This window comes from Bidens hawaiensis, unplaced genomic scaffold (genome assembly GCF_021521415.1).
Source record: "Bidens hawaiensis isolate Kalapana, Puna unplaced genomic scaffold, B.hawaiensis_p1.1 tig00002186_1, whole genome shotgun sequence".
Lineage (NCBI taxonomy): Eukaryota > Viridiplantae > Streptophyta > Magnoliopsida > Asterales > Asteraceae > Bidens > Bidens hawaiensis.
The window spans coordinates 3,466,777-3,488,083 of NW_027491117.1; the positions used below are offsets into that span (position 1 = coordinate 3,466,777).

A 21,307-nucleotide genomic window follows, 5' to 3' on the forward strand; every position below is an offset into this window, starting at 1 on the left:
TTTCACAATTAACACATTAATTTAATTTGTACGTTAACTTTCTCATAGTTATCTATTTCATATTTTTCCTAATTCTGTCCTGACGGTGTTTAACGAATCGAATTTCAAAAATTTGAAATATTTGAATTTTGAAACTAGATTGAAATTCGAATACAAAATGTATTCGATAAATTTGATTCGAATTTAGCAAATAAAAATAATAGGTTTTAGTTATTATTTTAAAATCACTACAAACTCGGGGTTTCTAAAACAAAAAGTTATAAGTCTATAACACAAATAAATCATTCAAAGCTACAGCATCCTAAGTATTGAAAGCGGTAATGTCCAATTATATATTCATGGCAGCTGACAAAAGTGTTAAGAATTTTTATTTTATTTTTATAAATATGTGTGTATAATAAAAATAAAAAGTTGAATTTGAATTTGAAAATCAAATCTAATTAAATTCATATATTCGTATTCGAGTTAAAATTCGATTACTAAATCAAATTTAGACATTTGAATTTGAATTTGGTTCGAATCGAATTTTGAGTTCTTTGAGTATGATTCAATTACTGAATAAACTTACTCTAAAAGTCAACTTATGGTAAGCTTGAGCTCGACTCAGCCATGTTTGTTTTTGTAGTCTACCTTAAATGAGCTCGAGCTTGGTTTAGCTCGGTTTGAAAGCCTATCCAAAAACTATGTTAAATTAAGATGAATTTATGTTTTTATTTTATTTAATTGACATTATTTATAAATTAAGAATTATCTACCTATATAATAAAAGAGTGGGTTTTTAAAAACCCTTCCTTTTTTATAGTTAACAAGATGCCTCCAAAATGCCACATGTCGATTCATATTATTTTTTTAACTAATATAAATTCAAAATTCAATATTATACAAAAAAAAATCACGCCTGCCGCATTTCAAATTCAGGATCGAGATTTCATCTTCATTATTCCAGAGCTTCTAACCCTAGCAATCAACTAAACAAGTAAATATCAAACCTTTGTAATAATTTGATTCACATATTCAATCATCTCACCTAAACATATTCAATCTTATTTGCAGCTTCAATCTGTTTCAATTAATTCACTTTCACATCACTGGTTAAATCAGGTTCAATCGATCAATCTTTGTAATTCTATTAACAGGTTCAAACGATCAATTACAATTACATGTCTTTGATTAATATCCGGAATTGGTTTTTCTTGATATTTTTGGTTCTGCTGTCAGCCGGACGCAAATCCATCGTTTGGGTTCTGTTATCTCCTTTACTCACTGCTATCAATCTAACCCTGAAATTTGTCTAGCAACACTGTATGATTTCTGTCTAATCTGCCCTTATATTGCATAATTATGTGGTTATTTTGTTTCTATAGTGTTTTATGCGTATTATGCTAAGGTTTCTTTTACATTGCTTGATTTGCAGGTTGTGATAATGTAGAGTCAGCTGTTTGTGATTAAGAAGAAATCATACATCCTGTCAAAATCATCATTGTTCATCATCCAATCTTCGAGGTATGTAATTGATCATTTAAATAAATCTTTGCTTAAATACGAACAATGAAAGTGGCGGTGGTTCGGAATGAAGGTTTGTCAAACACACACAACAATAGCTATATAATCTCAAAATCTTTTGTTTTTATATTTTTGTATTTTAGTATCTGCTTTTGAAAAAGATTTGGAAACAAAATATTCTCAAAATCTTTTCTTTAAAACAACCCAGATGATTAAATTTTGTTTCTAGGAAGATATTCAACCTTATGGGAATTATCAAACTCAATTTAAAATTTGTAGTTTATATAGCAGTCATCACAACATATATAATTAATCAAAACCATATAATTAAGTAAATTTGCTTCTTGAACATTTGTTCTGTTAACTGTTTATTCATATATTCAAAACCAAAATTTAATGGATGCATTTCTTTAAAAACTGTTAATATGTAGGACTAGAATGCTTTGTATGATAATCCAAAATCTGTTCTCTACCCAACTGTATTTTTTGATATGCCAGCATGAGTTACTACTTGATAAATAGAGATTTGGTGCATGTATAATCATCATATTGAAACAGTGAATGAGAAACGATTGGGAGAATTCGAAGAGGAAGTTGAATCAACCTCCATTCCAGGTAAAACTCGCCTACAAACATTATTTATATTTTTTTATTTTCATGTAGTCTATTTTAGTCCTTTTAAAACTAATAAAAATTGCTTTTTATTGATTAGGATTTTGATTATGTTTTAATATTCATAAATTCAAATGAATTTTAAATTTTTAGTTGCTATCACTATGTAGGAAAGGGGATCTGTGTTCTATGCCAGAATCCTCAAAGATGTGGATGTCAACATCATTGTTGCCATTAATAGCTATTAACCAAAGAATTGCAACCATGGAAAAGGGTAAGATAGTAACCAGACAACATGAGTTTGAATTCAAAGATTGCCAAAAAAATTCCACCATGGCAAGTTTATTGCTCTAACAAAAGCTTAATCAAAATTTTGGGAAGGTTAATGCCAAGTTTATGCGTTAGAACGGTTTTTGAAAGAAAAAAAAACTTATTATGATTTATATGGATATGTTGAAAGAAAAAGAAAATTGGTTAAATATGACAATTATATTAATTCTGGTTTGTAGGAGAACTTTGAACTTTTTCAAAAGCTTCATAAAGTTGTTTGACTTTAAGGGTTGCTTGGTCATATTATAAATAAATGTTGAAGGAAATAGATAATTTGGTTAACTTCGGCATTTTGGTCAAAGTTGACTTCTACCATGTCAAAACTACTATCCGGTATGATTAGGATAGTCAACAAAAATTTGGGATATAAAGGGTAACTTGGCCAACATGAGATTCCTATACTTGAAAACTTTTTTTTAATTATGATTTTATAGTCATAATGTATATTTTATGGTTCAAAGTCTTTCATTGGAGTTGGTTAAATACTTAACATGCTTGGTTTGTGTTGCTGGAAAACTTATAGTAATACTGTGCTGTTGATATCAGGATTCTGGGATACAAGTTGGTTAAAACTTACTAGATCATAAAAAGTTTGGCCCGTTTGTCAAAGAAATAAAAGATGGAACAGACTGATTAGTGCTCACAATGATTGTTAGTTCAAAAAGGTGGTAACTATAAATTTCAAGGAAATATCCTATTGAAACCTGCATGTTTTTGTTTTTTTGTTTTTTTTTTTTTTTGTATATGTTGGTACTGAAACGTACGGTTACTTTGAGTATTAGGTTGGTATTTTGGTTTGTAAGGTCATGAAACGTATGTCATCAGGTTAGGTTCTTGGAACAAATTGTTTAGATTTCATTTTGTTGATAGTAGATGGGTTAAAGAACTTTATTTTGGGAATTGCCCCAATAAAGTATTTTTAAACCTCTTTTGGATGTAATTGTTTTCTAAATTTATAAAATCTTTACGGTGACTTTGTTTTCCTTTACCCAACTAGCTCAATCTCTTGCAATATTAAATATCATTAGTGACAAAATTTGATGATGAATTTGTTACTGTTGTGCAAACACGCCTTTTGAAAGACTAGCATTATATGCTTCTAAACGTCATTCAAGACCGAAAAGTAATAATCATTTATGACTCTAATGAGTTAGAAACTACGTATCACAAGAGATTGTAATTAAACAAAAACAATAAAAAATATAATACTACAAATTTCAATTTATACCATTAAAATTAAGAAATGCAAACTAATAATGGGGAACAAAGATCTATATATCATATAATTTGAAGAAAGTGGCCTAGATTTAAGGCTAGATGTAGCATCCACATTTTTTCTGACCAAAACGTCCTTTTGTCTTTTAGTATCCAAAAAACGTTTCCTCTGTTTTCACATTTGTTTACCATCATTTTGGGGAATGAAGGAATTTGAAACTGCAATTAAACATAAAATAATATTAATATCAATTTGAAGATAAAAATTATGTTAGAAAGTTCAATAAAGTAATGAATTAATAAATTCAAGTAAAAAAAAAGCTCTTAACAAAAGCAGATTTTGTGTCGACCTGTTAATGCCTTACAATTACAATTTACTTGATTATTTTTGAACATATGAAAATACAATTTTCACAATATAATAAGATTACAGGTTTGTATCACTCTTATCATAAATTAAGTTTATTCTTGCAGAGTTGGTTGCATGCAACAACTTTAGTGACAATATGCACAATTCGTATATAAAGTTGAAACAATTATATCGTTAATACTTTGTATTTTATTGATTTATTATTACATGAAGATGATGTTATGTGAAATAACATCAACTTATAATAATAAATTAATAATATTATAATCAAACTCAATAGACAACAATTTGTCAAAAATAAACTCCAAACAATAGAAACTGGAAATAAACCTTGTTCATTAAAAAACACTTGCAAATTAAACCATCCAACTTAAGAAAAACATAAAGATACGAAGTTCAAACAGGAAACAAACTAAACGAAACTTGGAAAACAACAGACATAGTAAAACAGAGTTTTTTTTCAAATATGCCAAAATAAACTTATTTTTCCAGCTTTGGAGTGAGGAGTTTCTTGACATATACTTTCGGACCTTGATTGTCTTGACGACGAGCTTTGCTTGGAGATTCAGTTGGGGGTTCAGCAACATCATAAACATATAACAAATTTCGCTTCAGATTCACTTCAGAATGTCAACTTTTTTGCGCATAAGCTTCATCAGTCAGGATGGTCTTTCCATGAGTTGCCTTTTCATGAGTTGTTGACATAACAGATAAGGGGGTGTCACTTTCACTTGTGCTTGAAATGGTGTCCTTAATGAAAAAAATCAAAAGTATATAGTCAACAAATATATTAAGTTAATATAGAGTAATAACGTAAAGTTTTTTATATATAAAAATTACCTTCATATTAGATGTCTCTTGAGATTGGAAATCAGCAGATCTAACAGTGGTTGACTGGGACAGGTCAACCTAAATTGTAAACAGCAATTGATTTAGTATACAAAAAAAGATGCAGGTATAAAACATATAACATGCATTAGATATATTACCTGATCCACCTCAAACTTAGATTCCAGCTTAGATATAATCGAGTAATCATCAGTAAACTTCTTGATTGTAAAAGAGTTGTAGTTGTTAGTGATGTTGTAGTCAGTAATCTCGATCTTAAAGGCATACGTTTTTCCCACTAAGTCAGCCAATTCAGGTTGAATCATAGAAAGACTATCCTGTAGAAAAAGTGTGTGCCATAAAAAGGTAATTTAGGTCTCTTCAAATGAGTTTTACATATCTAAAATTGAATAAAATTATACCTCAATGAACTTATCAAGTAATTCTCTCTGGCACATTTCTTCAACATCTTTTGAGCTTCACGATCCAAAACAGTTTGAGAGGCAACTCCAGTGTTGTCTTGCAGCCTCAATGGAATCTTGAACCTATAATTTTGTAGGAAAAAATAGATTGATACCTGAAATTTAAAACCACAATAACTTAATAATTAACAGTAACATATAGTATAAAATTAAGAGTCAACATATAACCTTGGAATAGTGGACACTGCGCTTTTGTTACATGCATCATTAGGACATTTAATAATTTGTTTTGGTTCAACCATATCCGATGCGTCAACAGGATCAGTAACAACATAAACAGTTTTGACCTTCTTGTTGCAGGTCTTGCATGCATTGCAGTACTAGTCAACACCAGGCATGAAACTTATAATAGTACCGGTTACAACAACAGACTTGACCTGCAATACATAAAATTAGAATAATCAATGATAAATTTTGCAAAACTATATTTATTTATTAACATAATCAAAAATAAAAAACCTCTTCCTTTTTATTCACATCTGCTATAGTGCTGAAAACAGAGTGAGTCAAGAAATCATTTTCCAAACTGCAAGGCAATTGTGATGAAACCAAACGTCGAGTCGAAACAGATTGATGCCCTTCATTTCCAAGCAAACTGTTAATAGAGAGTAAATAAAATTAGTGATAAAATATATATAATCAAAACCTGTAATCAAAACTTGTAAAATTGAAAATGAAACACACCTGTTTTTGAAAGAAATTATCTCCTCAATGCTATCATTAATGAACAGATTACTGCCCTGGAAACATGACGATACATAGGCCCTTCCTATATAATTAAATATAAAATAACACTTATTTAATATTTAAAAAAACATATCACAACATTTATTAATATTAAAAGAACTTATGTATGTAAATTTAAAAGATTGGAAAACAAATATTTAACCGCCAGAAAAGGTATATTTTCCAAACTGCAAAATGATAACAACGGTATCATCTTCACGTTTGTTTGCCATGAAGGTATTCAATTGCTCAGCGTATGACTCCCACAAAGTAACAAATATGTTATGAGACCTACAATAATATAAAAATAGAAAGGAAAAAAGTGTGTTATAGGTATCACATTAAAGAATTCAAATCAATAAATTTATATTTTTACCATAACTTACTCTAAATCCCTAATTTGAAGGTTCATTTTTTTTTATTTTCCCTCCACGTGTTTTGTAATCATACATATCAAAGTATGTATATACATACCCAATCAAATCTATATAATAAACACATAAACAATGTTTGTGAAACAAAATATATTTACAATGTAATACACATGTATAGTTAATAAAAAGAAAATATAAAAAGTAGTTAAAGAAGTTAATATTATTACTTACCAATAACCAAGTCAGGTGGTACACCATTGTTGCGAAGCACGTCAAAGTCAGCAAGTGTTAAACCATACAGAGACCCAACTTCCACGTTACATTTTGTCACAGTTGAATCAAAGGTCAAAAACAGCCTATGAGGAGGATTTGTGACACGGTAGGTAGACATATTGTCACCAATATCAAACCTTTGAATAAAAACACATGATTTCTCAACCAAAAACTTTTCATGCTTGATTAGGTAGGTACCGTTTACGGTTGCTTGGATTTTTGATCCCTATAAACATAATATAGACACATTGTAAGGTCCATACTTATATTAAAAAGGTGAATTAGTTTTAGTTGATAATTGTAAATACCTCTTCATCCATAAGAATTACTTCAACTGCATGCGTACCATTAACGACTTTATAGGAAGGTAGCTTCCATAGCTTAATAATTCTTACTTTGATTTTGACATTAGTCATTGAAGCATCCAGTCTGCTGAGGTGAGTAATCTCAGAATTGTCTGTTAACCTGTAAGTATTATGAAAAGTAATTTATAAATAAATTAGAAAATGAGGTAATCAAATGTGCTAATAGAACTATAACATACCTTGAAGTCAATTTTGAAGTCCCTCGACTGACAGCTTTAGACATTATGAAAACAAAAACAAAGAAAATGCAAAACAGTATGTGTGAGTTAGTAAACACTTGCCACTTATTTATACTTATATACTTTGAAAACGGTCAATAAAAAACTGCAAACAACATGTTTCCATGAATGTAGCTGATGAAAAAAAAATAAACTGTTTTTAGGTATAATTAATCTCAGCCGTATATTGAGTCAGTTACTTTCTTAGATTAACAATTTTATGATATATAAGATTACAATCCAAGTGAAACATCTTTCAACCAATAAGAAACAAATAATCAGCCTACAATATAGGAAGGACTGAAAATAAAAATGTATGTTTACATTAATTTTGAAACTCATATATGAAAGGGTGAGTTAGTTACTTTCTTAGATTAACATTTGTATGTTCGTGTATGTGTCTATGATTGCAGATTCTTTAATGATTAATCATGCTCTCAAAATATTAGTCAATTGATAACTTTAGCTACAATACATGATGCTTTAAAAGTAGATTATAAATGTTTAGTCCTAATAAAGATTCATTACTAAATCACTTGAAAAAATAATTATAAGCTGTCGCATAAAAATTAGAAAACCAAATTGTGTATATCATAGTTGGTTAATAAAAATTTAAATTAAGTTGAGAAAATACGAATTCTAAACTTGTCTATAAACAAAGAATGAAGACCATGAGGAATGAAATTTATTTGGCATTAGTTCTCATGGTATGGAAGATTGGGAGTTAACTAATTAAGACAAAAAAAGGCATATAACAAACGGTATTCTAAAAGCTAAGGTAAATAAGTCACTGCCTAAACAACTTATTAGCTAACCAAAAAGTCAACTATCTTTTTAACAGGCACAAATCAGCAGCTCCATACAACCACAGAGGAAGATGTATCAACTTGTTTATGCAGGAGAGGTTGTAAATACAAATATACCCAAAACATACATAGCAGGATCATTATATTAATTAAGTATTGATATTTTAATTAAAAACATTACTTTCCACGACAAAAATATAATCAGAATATATTGAACTTGAAACAAATGAATGATGAGGTCAATGCTTACCTAGCTCTTTATCTCCTCAAAAAGCGAAGGGCAACAATATCTTTTGCTTGCGAGCGAAGGGGACAAGAGTATGGAAGTGAATCGGGTCGGTGGGATCGGTCACATTTTAGGAAACAACTCGTCGAATGGAGCTGAGTTAACCATAGGCGCTCACGTTCTTCCAGCAACTGCAGTTACAACATATGATGCAATAAAAATCCTTAAATACAGTTTAGTAGAGACAACTTATTTCATTTTTAAGAGTAAAGTTGTAATTTTCAAATCACAATGGTTAATATCGTCTTATTAATTGGATGTTTGGGTTATACCTTTAATCGTGGCCCGTTAGCAAATTCATAGCAAGCATCAATATTTCCAATTATGCTCCTGCTAAAAAATCAACCTGCAACATTTAAGAGTATGTTGTTCATATCTTTAGCATCTTTCACAAATAACAAAATAATTAACAAAATATTTACATGGACGTTAACACTATGAAATGATAGTTTTGTGTTTCATAGGTTCAGTTCTTAGCTCTCTTTTTATCTAAATTAATCCGATCAATGTATTTGTGATTAAAAATGGGCTCAACCCAAATACTTGGAAATTGGTTTGGATGTAATAGAGGAATTAACAGTAATGGGTGAATTGGACTATGATATTTTTAGGTTCACGTTATCAAGCGGCTTTTATTTATAAACAATCACAATTCCAGATCAATTTCATGAGATCATACAAATAACAACAAACTAATCAATAATCACTAACTAATCAATTAAGATAAACTAATCCCTGCATGTGATTTACAATCACAATTCTAGATCAATTTTTTTAATTATACAAGTAGAATCGGATAATCAAATTCAATCACACAGAATACCTAAATTCATCTCTAATCAAATCACCAAAACACATTTCACATTATTCAAAACAATAATCACTAACTAATCAATTAAACACCAAATCAAAACCACTTACAGTGGCATCAGCCAGAAACCTATATGAATCCGCCGCATCAATCTTCAGTCTCTTCCTTCGCCGTTGACCTAACCCGATTTGGTAAACATTTTAACAATATTTTCTATTTGGTATGTTCAACCCATCGCAATGTTAATGATAGATAAAAATAAACTTACTTTATGCACAGTGAAAGGCTGCAGCAGTATCTGTGTGGAGAACAGATCCCGTTTCCTGCTGCAAGAATAACGACCCGTCATTTTCCTAGATGCCTAACCGCCCTTCGCCTTATATACGGTTCAACAACCTGAGACATCCTATGTTGTTTGGACTTGTTTCAGGTTCCCAATGCTCTCCGTTGTTACTTACAAATATTTAGCATTCATCACAGTCGCCAACATTCTGACACACTTTTTTCAAAATTGCAAATTAGCCTTACTGTAAAAATTATAGATTTACTAAGAAAAGAGTGACTGAAGTTTTACCCAATGTAATCAGCAGATGAACGATCGAAACCACTACTTGTGGCTTATGAGGCTCCACGGAAGATGTTTCCTCCACCAACTATGACTACCAAAAATCATAGTAGGAAAAAATAGTATACATGATTATTCAATATCATATGACCAGTTTAAAAACACGCATCTAAACACCCCTTAAATTATACAAAAAAATGGTACCTCAATGCCAAGGCGAGTGACATCACCAACTTCTCTTGTAATAGATATTGTAACCTATTAATCAGAAGTAGCATCATATGCTAATATTTATTAAAGTAGAGCTATATTATAAATTAAAACACAATATAGTTTAAGTTACCTCTGGGTGTTTCTTCACCACCACCCGCAATTCACCGCTTACTTTAAGAAGTACCCTTTGCCACTTAACCGGAGCTCTAGATGTACCGTTTCATTCAAACTAACATAAAGGTAATCCAAGTAGCCAATTTCAGGGTGGTTAATCATGAAACACATATTAAGTAATTAAAATAAATTAAATACCAAATTCTCCTAAAGATGGGATGGTATAGAACTATGGACAAGTAAATTCTTACAATCTTGATAACATGCAATATTCAGAAAAAAGATTATAAAATTAAAATATGCATCAATTATCCATATAATTTGCTAATCTATTATACCCACCTCAATTATCAAACTTAAACTTTGTAAACAAACAAAGATTAAATAATAATAATAATAATAATAATAATAACAACAACAATAATAATAATAATGACTATTCTTTACTGAGTTCATAGAAATATACCTAAAGGCCATGGGATCTGAAGAATGAGCCCCTTCAGAAGGAGGAGCAATTGATGACCAAAATCTGTTTTTGTTGTAAAACCCATAATTAATTTGATGGGTTGGCTTGAAAATATCTAAATGCGGTGAATTTGAGATGGATAAAAAGGGGATTGAGCCAGGGATGGAACCAACAGCCATGGGGAAAGGTTTTGAAAGAGCAAGATTTATCACTTAATTTTGCCCTAAAATCTTTATAAATGACTTGTAGATAAGTAACCCGTAGCAACAATGCTTTAGCACCAGTAAGTAAATTTACAAAGTTTTATATAGTTTACTATAAAACGATTACAATAAAGTGGCAGGCAAACGGGCAACAAGCTGCGCCGCAACCCCCTTTTGAACAGCAAAGCCAATCCTACTAAAAACGAAGCTTTGGGACCTAGAAGCTGAAGAGGTTCCGTGTACGACGCGCTGAACCCTACTCAAAAATTTCACAGCCTCTGGAGCCAGAAAACCAAATGTATCAAAGGCAAATGGTAGAAAGACATGTTGATTATCTAAACAAGCTTTCTCGTGTTTAACAACTTTGCCCGATTCAGCCTTCAACGCAGCCTGACCCACAACAAACCCACGGTCCCTGAGCCCAACAAGAGGAGACACTCCTGTATGATCCACACAGGCGTGTTTCCCCCCTGCCCACCCGAACACAAGAATATCAGCTGGTCGTAAAGTAGACCTCCCTTCAATAGGATCCGTGAGAAAGTTAACAGGGGCCTCCTTTTTAGCAGAAATCCCTGCCCGTTTAAGAACATCACACAGAACATCCCTAACCAGATCATGTCTGTATTTAAAGCCAGGCAATTCTTTGTAATGCACCGCATGGTCACCAAAAGAATCCAAACAGACCTTGCGACAAATTGGGCAAGGTTCATCCGTCGGGAACATAGGGATCATTAACAGGTACTTAAGGATAGCCCGATACTCCAAACCCGACATACATTGGCCTAATCCTTCAATGGGGATGGCCGTTAGAAAATCCTGAGCCCGAGGAGCCCGAAGGCATTCAAACACCGCCTTTTGGCGAGGGGATAGATCAAACTTCACTTCTAAACTCTTGACGATTCCACTAAATAAGGCACTCGCCACAACATGTTGGGCTTTAGGGGGGGCGGTGTCCTTATTAGAGAACCCGCTAAGATCAAAATCTGGAAGTGAAGTACGTAAACGATCCATCGCACACCCATAATCAGAGTCCAACCCATAAATATCACAACCTCGAAGAATATGGTCTTGCAAACACCACGACTGTGCTCTCGAAGCCACAAAAGCATATGTAGATACATCCTCGGCCGAACAGAGACCCAACCCCCCATAACGGATCGGAAGTGATGCCAACCTCCATTGGAGATCCCCAAAGAACGGACCTCCACAAACCACGATGTCCTCAATCGCCCTTCGAAGACCATTGTCAAATATAGAAACAGCTTCCCCCACATACATAGGTTGGCATGTTCTCAAACCGAACAAAAGCTTGGCGACTCCCATACATGAGCGAAGCAAAAGAAGCTCGCATTGAGGATCCCGAAGTCTTGGGAGACAGCTCATCAGTTCCACAGCGTTAGATGCCCTTTTCATAGCCAAACTGCTGATAAACCCCGCATCCTGGCTTACAGCACCACCAAGGAGTTTCACGCCAAGCACCGGCCTTCCAATCTCGCAAGGGAACAACCCCTCCTGTGCCTTCACCCCATTACATGTTGGCCAAAATAACTCTGTTTTCTTAACGTTTAATTCAAGACCCAAACGAGGCCCCTCAGACCTGATAATATCTAATGCTTTGGCTACCTCTCTAGTATCCCCGATAATCGTGCCATCATCCAAGTACCAAGCATGAAAGAGAAGCTTGCACCGATCTCTGATTTGGTGAACAAGTGGGTGCAAAGCTAAGGCAAAAAGGAGAGGCCCAAGAGGGTCCCCCTGTTGTTCCCCAGTGGTGGATTTAATGAAAGTATCACCCACATATAACCTAGCCGACTGCCCATATAAAAAATCCACCCAAAGAGAAATGGAAGGACATCGACTCCGAACCTCATGTAGAAGGGTCGTCCTATCTACTAAGTTGAAGGCATTGGAGAAATCAACAGTAAGCATAGCCAATGACCCATCCGAATGAAACTGATTTAGAAACCTGTTCGCGCTATGAAGCACGGCCTCTGCCCCACTGGGGACTCCCACCCCAAATTGAAAGTCACCGAGGTATTTAACCATCTCCTTCCCGACACCCCTCATAGCCACCTTAGAGACCAACCGCCTCCAAATGGCCCCAATGGCAATAGGTCTAATCCCATTGTCCGGTTTAAGCAACGGCGTAAGTGGGGCAGACGCAACAAACTCTGCCAACACCTTAGGACACCTTCCCCCCAAAAATAAATTAACCACCGCAGAGATAGCCTTGAGCAAACCATCCGCAATCGGAGACCCCTCTCCGCACAACGCATCTAAAATGTGTTGGGCTCGCAAACCGTCCCGCCCACACGAAGTCCCTTTAGGGAAAGACTTAATGCACCCAAGCACACTATCAACGTCCACGACAAGGGGAGACTCATAAAGCAAGGAAGCAGGCATAATCGGAGGTGCCATGATGGGATGCTTAGACAACAAAGCGTTCAAAGTATCCTTACCGAAAGGTGCAACCCCTGAAGAGCATAATACCTTGACCGCAGCAGTGAAATGCCCGTCCGCAACTTTTCGCAAACATTGTTTAACATTGCGCCCAACCCGGCGTTGTCAAACTCAGGTACAAACGCATCACCACCCGGGGCATCTCTTGGGGGTTGGTTAAAAAGCGATATAAGAAGCTCAAAGAAACCGTCACGGTCACCCCAAGCGGATAGCGACCGTTGAATAATTCGGCATCTTTATTATTATTTTACAATAATAATAAAAAAAAATAAGCAATAGCAAACTGAAACCTAACCTGTAGCAAACATGCTTTAGGTGGGTGAAGGAGATGGTGGGTATTAGTAGCTCCGGTTGTCTCGAGAGCCGTTAACAGGAGGATGTTGGCAGCCACGATGGTTAGCGGCTAGGGTGAGAAACTTTTCTTTGATATCAGATCTGTTCATGATTAAAGCTTCAAGAGAGAGAGAGAGAGAGAGGCGGAAGTTTTCAAATTTTGAATTTTCATGTTGCAACCTAAATATCAAAAGCTGAGGATTCTTCAGAAACCTTTAGGAGGAAGTTTGTAGAGGAGACATGGATCCGATATTAACGATCTGCAATTTGGTGAACCCACGTGTCTGACTAACATGAAGTGAGAAATACAGGGGAGGGCTGTTGTGAAGAAGACACGTGTTTATAAAAACCTTATTTTATTATAATAGTAGATAGTAGATTATAAAATTTCAATAATTAATTATGTTCTATGATCCATCTTATAATTTATATTATAAATTTTGTAAATTGAAATGTGTGTTTATGCTTTTGACCAGCCCGTGTATTACACGGGTTCTAACCTAGTAGTGTATATATATATATATAGGGTAAGGTTAAAATAAAAACCCACTTGAGTTGTGAAAACCCACAAAAACCCTATGTAACATCGTTTTTTTTTTGTTACATGTAATATATGTTGTAACATTTAATACAAAACATCGAAATATCAAAAAATAAATTGCTATTTTTTAACATTTTTTTACTAATTTTTATATATGTTTTCAGGAGAGAGAAAAAGTTATATTTATATTTACATTTTTTATTCAATTTAATTGTGGACCACAAGATTTAAACATTAATTAAAAACATGTGGTTGAGAATTGGTTTCTAGAGTTTTTACAACTCAAGTGTGTTTTCATTTTATACTTAGCCTATATATATAGGGGAGGGATTTTTTGAGAACCATGTTGAGTTTTAAGAACTTAAGAACTCCATTTTTGTGTCACACATTTAATTAAATGGATTGGAATATGTGGTTGAAATTCAATCTGGCAAAAAAGTCAAAGTAGGAGAGAGAATAAAGATGTAAGTGGTTACACTAACTTTTACGTCCGTTACACATGTGTAAAAAGTCGACTCGGTGCGTAAAAAATTCTGTAATTTTTTACGTCTATGTAACCTACATATATTACGCATGTGTAAAAAAAAATTCAAAAAAAAATCGTTACACTGAGTTTTTTCGAGTTCTTAAAACTCAAAGGGGTTCTCATTTAAAATCTCTCATATATATATATATATATATATATATATATATATATATATATATATATATATAGGGTAAGGATCCTAAGAGAACCATTGGCAAATTGAGAACTTTGAGAACCATTTTGGACCACTAAAAAAACCCTCTAAAAAAATATTAAAAAAATTATAAAACAAACAAAACCGAAAATTTTAAAAAAGTAAAAAAACCAAAATTCTTATATTTCATTCCGGTTTCATTAAAAATAAAAAAAACGAAATTGTTTTTTTCTTTTTAATTCGTATTATACCTATACACATATGTATACTTTCATTTAATCTCTAGTTACGTAATATAAACATATGTACATTATCATTTACCTTAAATTATACATATGTGTATAGGAAAAAACATGTGTGTACATATTATATATATATGTATAATAAAAAAAACTGATTTTTTTTTCTTTTGAATTCGTATTATACCTACACATAGAGGTGCACAAATCGGTTTTTTTAAAAAAACCGGTTCGGTTATTAACCGGACCGGTTTTTTTCGTCCTGGAAAAAAACCGGTTCGGTTAATAACCGGACCGGTTAATAACCGGACCGGTTAATAACCGGTTTTTGTGCATGAAAACCATAACCGGTCAAACCGGTTACGACCGGTTTGGGAACCGGTTAGAACCGGTTAATAAACCGGTTTTTTTATTAACCGGTTTTTTAATAACCGGTCTAACCGGTTAACCGGTTTTTTTTTTTTTTTTTTTTTTTTTTTTTAAATAACCATTATTTTTTCACAGTATAAACAAACCGGTAACTACAAGGCAAACCGGTAACTACAAGCATTAAATCGTTATCGCATATTCGTAACTCAAAAATACATAACTTTCATTTATAGCTTTTACATTAAAAATACAAACATTAAATCGTTATCGCATATTCGTAACTCAAAAATACAAACATTAAAGAATGCTTAGACACGATTACATTAACAACTTGCTGTTTCTTACTCATTATTTTCATCGCTACCCGATCCCGAGCTATTCCTTAGGTAATCGTCGTACGCGGCTTCTTCATCGGTCATTGGTTGAGTGTGTCCTTGATTGACCTCGTCTTCATACAAGCCCGCCTCATAGTCCATTTCCCCCTCGAGTGAGCGTTGATGTTGTGCCCTATCTAAAGCGTCCAAGTAATCCTTGTAGCAAATAGACATCTCTACAGCTGGTGGAGTGAGTCGAGTCCTCCTAATCGATATAACCCTGCCAGAAACAGAAAAAGCAGACTCCGAAGCTACCGTGGAAGCTTGGACCGTTAGTAAATCTTTGGCCATGGCGGCGAGGATCGGAAACTCATCCTCCTTATCCACCAAGCCAGCAAATCAAGACTTCTAAATTCATCTGGAGTCATGTGTTTCACAAAGTTGGTACCACCATACCTTCCAAGTTCACTGCTTGGGGTGTTTACCTTTTGACGTTTACCGGCGTCTTCCCAAATCATGTAGTACATCCCCATTTCAAGGTCGGTTTGGGATTGGGATTGGGCAACAGCTCTTAACGAGTCATGAATTTGGGAAGACGACCCGTATTTTGTAAGGTAAACATCATACATGTTAGACAAGGTGGTGTTGAAAGCATTCTTTAAAGTTTGGTTATAATAGGGGTTTTGATCGTCGTTTAACTCTAGCTCATCACAAATTTTTTCTATTAAAGCTTCAACACCACCAACATTTATGCAAGGGTTTAACGCAGCAGCACATGTCAAAACAGCGGGTAGTTGTTGAAAATATTTTCTAAATTTTTCTTTCATTTTTACACCCATATCAAAATAAGGTGCACCCCTACAATGAAGTTCACTCAACTTTGTGCACATGACAGCAATTTTTGGTAAAGCAATGGGGCTTGTTGGATAGTAAACCCCGGATAAACTTGTTGTGCAAGATTTAAAAATTTGAAGTACCTCCGTAACGATCTCAATCAATAACCAGTTTCTAGGATCGTACGGTGCACATTTACCCCTACTTGACATTATTTGATGAAACGCAACTAGTGATTCTTTTTGTTGGATGGCTTTCTCAAACATATCACAAGTCGAGTTCCATCTTGTTGGACAATCCCAATTGGGCCCCAACCATTGACAATTAGCTTCATCACAAAATTTTTTGTATCTTGAAAATGTTTTATTGTTGCTAAAAACATCTCGTAACATTCTTTTAAAATTGTTTCTTTGCGTTTCGATCACGTTTAACCCATCTTGCACGGCCAAGTTGATAATATGTGCAATGCATCGGCTATGAAAAAACGCTCCATCACAAATAGGTTTATACTTTAATTTTAAATGGCCAACCGCGGCCGTATTGTTGGACGCGTTATCAAACGAAATTGAAAAGATTTTATCTTCAATCTTGTATTGTCGAATGACTTTATCCAAGAGTTTAAAAATATTTCTGCCCGTGTGCGGGTAATCAAACAATTGAAACGCAACGGTTCGTTTCATCATTTGCCACTACCCGGGGTCAACCCAATGAGCCGTCACACAAATGTATGAGTCGGGCGAACCATTAGGTACCGACCACACATCCGTTGTTAAGTTTACACCAGTTTGTAAGTTTGAAAAGTATGAAATTAGTTCGGATTTAGCGTTTTTCCAAGCTTTAAGACAATCTCTTCTAAGGGTCGAACGACTTACGTGTTGGTAGCGTGGTTGAACATACTTTTGCATCATCGACGTGAATTGAGGGTTGTCGAAGTGGTTGAAAGGAAGTGTATTTTGAATCACAAAGTTTGAAAACTGGTGACGTACCTCTTCAAGGTCGTACGTAAACACCGTTCCTTGATTCGTCATCTCCGGCTGCGAACTACTTCCCGATTCGTCCTTCAAGGCCTTGCAAAAGGGCCTTTGTACATGCGCTCTTAAAGTGGAGTTTGCATCTTTGCCATAAAACTTCAAACAATGTTTGCATCGAGCTTTTTGGGTACCGTTAGACATTTCGCATAGGTCGAAATGTTGCCAAACATCTTGGTTTCGTTTCGTGGGGATGACCCGAACGACCGTTTCTCCCGTGTTCGAGGCACCCATGTTGACGGATGAAGCAGCACTTTGGGAGGCCATGATAATCGACTACGAAATAAGAGCGTATGGAGTGGTAATGTGGTATAATTGAGCGTGAGATAACAAAATAATCGCGTATGTAATAAACGTTTAGAGCGTTTGGAGTTGTATAATCGAGTGTGATCTAACCAATACCCAACCTAAGCTATATATAGATGTTTGTGGGGGTAAAATGGGAAAAAAAAAAACGGTCAAAAATAAGAAAAAACGGCTATATGGCCGTTACTCAACGGGAAAAAACCGGTTTTTAACCGGTTAACCGGTTTTTTTATAACGGTCAAAAACCGGTTATTAAAAAAAACCGATTTTTTTTAAAACCGGTTATAAAACCGGTTTAGGCTCCAAATTGTGTAACCGATATACAAACCGCCGGTTTGTAAACCGGTCAAACCGGTTTACAAAAAACCGATTTTCTTAAAAACCGGTTTCCGGTTTAAACCGGCAAACCGGTTCGAGGACCGGTTTTTTTGACCACCTCTACCTACACACATATGTATACTTTCATTTAATCTCTAGTTATGTAATGTACACATATATACATCATCATATACCTTAAATTATACATATGTGTATAGGAAAAAAACATGTGTGTACATATATGTACATATTATACATATATGTATATGTATAATTTAGCTAAACCGAGAATTTTTTTTTACGTTTTTTTTAGAAACCGGGATGATAAATAAGAACTTTGTTTTTTTTACTTTTGTGTTTTTTTTTTGTTTTATGATTTTTTTTATTTTTGGGTTTTTTGTGGTCCAAAATGGTTATCATAGTTCTCAATTCCCAAAAAGTTCTCACATGATCCTGATCCTATATATATTATATATATATTTGGGAGATTTTAAATGAGAGCCCCTTTGAGTTTTAAGAACTCGAAAAAACTCAGTGTAACGATTTTTTTTTTCGATTTTTTTTACACATGCGTAATATATGTAGGTTACATAGACGTAAAAAAATTACAGAATTTTTTACGCACCGAGTCGACTTTTTACACATGTGTAACAGACGTAAAAGTTAGTGTAACCAGTTACATCTTTATTCTCTCTCATACTTTGACTTTTTTGTCAGATTTAATCTCAACCACATATTCCAATCCATTTAATTAAATGTGTGGCCTAGAATTGAGTTCTTAAATTCTTAAAACTCTCTCAAAATCTCTCTCATATATATATATATATATATATATATATATATCCTTATATAATAAAAAAGGATAAGCAGCAACGGTATACGTGTCAATCAAAAAGACGCTTATGTGTCATTCATAGAGGCTGTCTGCTGTTTCTTCCTAATAAATCTTTCTTTATGAAAGCTTAATGAGAAAAACCATAAAAAAAACCCTAGGCTTGGATCTGAGTCTAATAATCGATTCCAATGGATCTAATTCTTCATATCATTTGTGTGTGCTACACACAGAAACATATAGAGGAGAGGGACACCATTCGCCGCTAGAGGCTGATCTTCATTCAAATGATTATTTACTTCCAATTTCAGCACAAACTTTTCCGGTCATCTACTTTTTATCATCCGCGCCATTAGTTAATTACTTTGACTGTAACAGTTCAGGCATATGCCTGGTCAATAAATTAGTATTAAATTTTTCTTTAGTTTATCCTGTTTATTAATTTGGGTGTTTTGGGGGAACACGATGTCAACTAGAGGCGCACAAACAGGTTTGGGTTGAAAGTTGAAACCGGTTCGGTTTGTCAACAAAAGTTAAAATCGTTTATGATCGATTTCTTTCCAGGTCGAAACCGGTCTTTGGCCAAGTTACGACCGGTTTTGGTCGGTTCGGTTAATCGGTTCAAACCTATGGTTTCAATCGGTTCCATACCTGTTTCTATATAATCGGTTTCAAACCGGTTCGGTTTCGGTTTCGGTTTCGGTTTGATTTTCGGGTCGGTTCACTTAACCGTTTTATTTGCCGACCTCTAATGTCAACTCATGCAAGGAACATTTTAGTGAATGGTTTTAAGTGGCTGCATTAACATCCTCTTGCTGGTATCAATTTTTTCTTTTTTTCTAAACGAAAAGCATAGCTCGATTTATCTTATTTAAACATTTTTGAATTTGAGTTTGATTTTTGCTACATTGAAACAGAAGGAAAATAATGTGTTTGATGGCATAAAATGTTTAATGGCTTTTTATATGGAATAGGTTTTTCACAGAGAGAGAACAAAAGATTTTTATGAGACACAAGATTATGCAGAGGTAATATTCATTATTTACTCTTGATTCTTACAAATTCTTAATTTATATGCAAGGCTTTTATATTTGTAGGCTCATATTAAGTGGAAACAATTGATAGAAGGAACCTTCTTGGGTGTCATGTGGGAATCAAAGACTAATGTTGTCATGTTTGAATCAATAATTCAATATAGTTAATATGTGTTAATATATTTATTGCTAGACTTGTAGTACTGAGTACATATACTTTTATTTATCATTAATTTTTGGTTAAAGAATGAGAAACCACATTGTATTTTTTCTTTTTTTTGGATTTCTATTAGCCCACGCACCTTTCATTTGGATTTTTTTTACCATCCATGTGTATCCATGTTTACTTATTTTATATTTCTATACAAGGACGTATTATTGGGCTGCCTGCACCATTAAATTTTATGGTAGCTAATGTTGGGATTTCGGTTCAAGGGCGTTACTTGGCGTGCAACATGATTTAAGGAGTGGATAACTATAAACAATTAAATGTGCTCAGATTTAATTGTTAGTATAATTATCATGTCCTATTATTTAGCAATCCTAATTGTAGTATAAACGTGATAGGTTGGATTATAAATACCCATGCTTTGGGGTTTAGAAGTATAGTATTATGAACAATTGAGTTTTGTGAAGTTTCTCAATAACATTTGTGTTTGGGTGTCTGTGAATTCGTGTTCGTGTTCGATACCTGGTACCAATTTCATTAGCTAATATATCATGTAAAATTTGATTAAATTGTACTTTGTTTGACTTGCATAGTCAAAATTTGTCTTTGTAATACGTCAGTCATACGTCAGTCAGTGTAAATTGTATCTCATGTTTGCTTCTTTATCTTCCTTAGCATTATATAAGAAATGAGAACATGGAAGGGTCAGTATTGAATGATCATGAAAAGGCAACTGCATTGGTGACACTTACAGGGGTATTATTGTAATTTTAATGTTGTTAGATGTTTGTAATTGCATATTGTTATCAAAGACAAGTTTTCATATTTTTTTTTAACTAATTTTTTCTGCAGTTTGGGCCAGTCGTGATGCTGCTATACCCTCTTTGGGTGCCTATTTTGGTCTTTATTTTCTTTCAAGGCTTTTGGGGCATTGGTTGAACTACTTTCATGATTCATGTATCTGTACAAATTTGATTTTCTGACCATTATAGTATTATGTTAAGGATGTTGGTTTTGTACATGTGTTTGGTAATATTTTATTCTTAATCATCTTGCAAAAATACGTTGCCAAGATTTCTTATGAAACAAC

The 21,307-nt window shown here is 33.8% G+C and overlaps 1 protein-coding gene across 1 annotated transcript; it reads right to left on the reverse strand.

The window, feature by feature from the left end:
* Positions 1-5,660: 5,660 nt before the first annotated feature.
* On the reverse strand, positions 5,661-7,323 carry LOC143610423 (uncharacterized). The gene is made up of 8 exons (XM_077084911.1): positions 7,258-7,323; positions 7,022-7,178; positions 6,672-6,939; positions 6,541-6,550; positions 6,230-6,357; positions 6,025-6,109; positions 5,800-5,935; positions 5,661-5,717 (listed from the first exon to the last, which is right to left on the reverse strand). The coding sequence occupies exons 1-8, from the start codon at positions 7,299-7,301 to the stop codon at positions 5,661-5,663; spliced, it is 885 nt and encodes a 294-aa protein (XP_076941026.1). The 5' UTR covers positions 7,302-7,323.
* Between the last annotated feature and the right edge of the window lie 13,984 nt (positions 7,324-21,307).